Source organism: Kryptolebias marmoratus, linkage group LG18 (genome assembly GCF_001649575.2).
Source record: "Kryptolebias marmoratus isolate JLee-2015 linkage group LG18, ASM164957v2, whole genome shotgun sequence".
NCBI classification, from domain to species: Eukaryota; Metazoa; Chordata; class Actinopteri; order Cyprinodontiformes; family Rivulidae; genus Kryptolebias; species Kryptolebias marmoratus.
In genome coordinates, this window is record NC_051447.1 from 17,566,802 (window position 1) to 17,568,295 (window position 1,494).

The 1,494-nt window shown below is 44.7% G+C and overlaps 1 protein-coding gene across 1 annotated transcript in view; it reads right to left on the reverse strand.

The window, feature by feature from the left end:
* Positions 1 to 1,494, reverse strand: part of LOC108244060 (kinesin-like protein KIF21A) — a 44,067-nt gene that overhangs the window by 6,176 nt on the left and 36,397 nt on the right. The window contains 3 exon segments of the mRNA XM_017429931.3: positions 574 to 691; positions 766 to 924; positions 1,088 to 1,177. Of these exon segments, the coding sequence (XP_017285420.1) occupies positions 574 to 691; positions 766 to 924; positions 1,088 to 1,177 (367 nt within the window).

The window sequence follows — 1,494 nt, forward strand, 5'->3', positions numbered from 1 at the left end:
ACAACACCTCACTGGTGTTTGATAAAAAGGTGAAATCTCTGCTAAAATCTTGTGTTTTGAATCAACATTCATATAAACTAATTCATGTCATTTCAGTGAGTCATCATGGTTGTGCCCTGAGTCCTCTGTTGCTTCAGATGAGGCTGATCCCCACGGATTTACAAACACACACAAATACATGTCATATACACATTCAAGTCACTTGTTTTAAATAAATGCTTCTATTTTAATGAAGTTTTGGTCTTCATTGTAACTGATGTGCAGGGGGAGAATGAGGGGTTGACCTCAGGATTTGTTAAAGTCTGGATACGGCCCTGGGTGCACAGTATATAATAACTTTATTTTATTTTATTTTTTCTGACTCTGGGTGTGGCTCCAACACATCAACAGACTCTTCAGTCAATTTGGGATAAACATGAAGGCTATTGTTTCATAAAAGCTTCAGCTGAACAAGCGTAAAATCTCCAGACTCTGAGGATATTCCTGCTTATTCCTTTTTCTCCTCTGTACCGTTACGGCCCTGTCATCTCTCCAGGCTGCTGCTTTTGAGTGTTTGTGTATAAAAGCTCTTACTTTGATGTGACGGTCTTTGGATCCGGTGAGGACGACGTCCTGTCCGTGGCCCGACTTTTCAACAGTGAGGCACGCGACAGGCCCCGAATGGCCGGTCAGCTTTCCCGTTGATACAAACCTAAAACAAAAAAAACAAACTAACAGTCCGAACAAGCGTTTTAAAGTTCCGCGATCCCTGCGACGGCGGCGTACTTGCGGAGGTCCCACATGCGCACGGCGCTGCCAGCGGCGGCGTACAGGAAGGAGCCGGACGGATTGAGGGCGATCTGGCTGATCTGACTCTCTCCTGGTGGGATGGATAAACTCCTGATGGATGAGCACGTGTCCCCTGAGCTCACCTGACCTGATGACCTGACGGAAACAACAATAAAACCCATAAAAGATCCTTTCTGATGGGTTACATTTAACAGGGGTGTCCAGTCCTGGTCCTGGTCCTGGAGGGCCCCCATCCTGCAGGTTTTAGGTGTTTCTCTGCTTTAAGACTGGACACCGCCTACAGTCAGTGTGTGCTTACGTGAGCGTGCGGATACACTTGGCGGAGTCTCTTATGTCCCAGACTTTGATGTAAGCAGTGGAAACGGTGAAGACCAGGCTGGACGTGTACCTTAAAGACAACAAACACGTTAGAGCGATTTAAAGGAACTAGTGCTGGGCGATATAACGATACATATTGTGGGGACAATAGAAAAGTGTCCATCGTGATATATTTACTTCTATCGTTTCTATCATAATTGTATTGATGATTCATGTAAATATTTCATAACGTAGGCTACGACGAATGTATTAGTGTTGTCACTTTGCAGACATTCAGTTTATAGAAGTGATAAATAAGAAGAAAAAATAACTATTTTGCGAAGAACCTCTGTTTTGCGACATGACGCTGCTTTACGTCAGCGGCTTTCTGTGCGGCGCCGTGTTTTC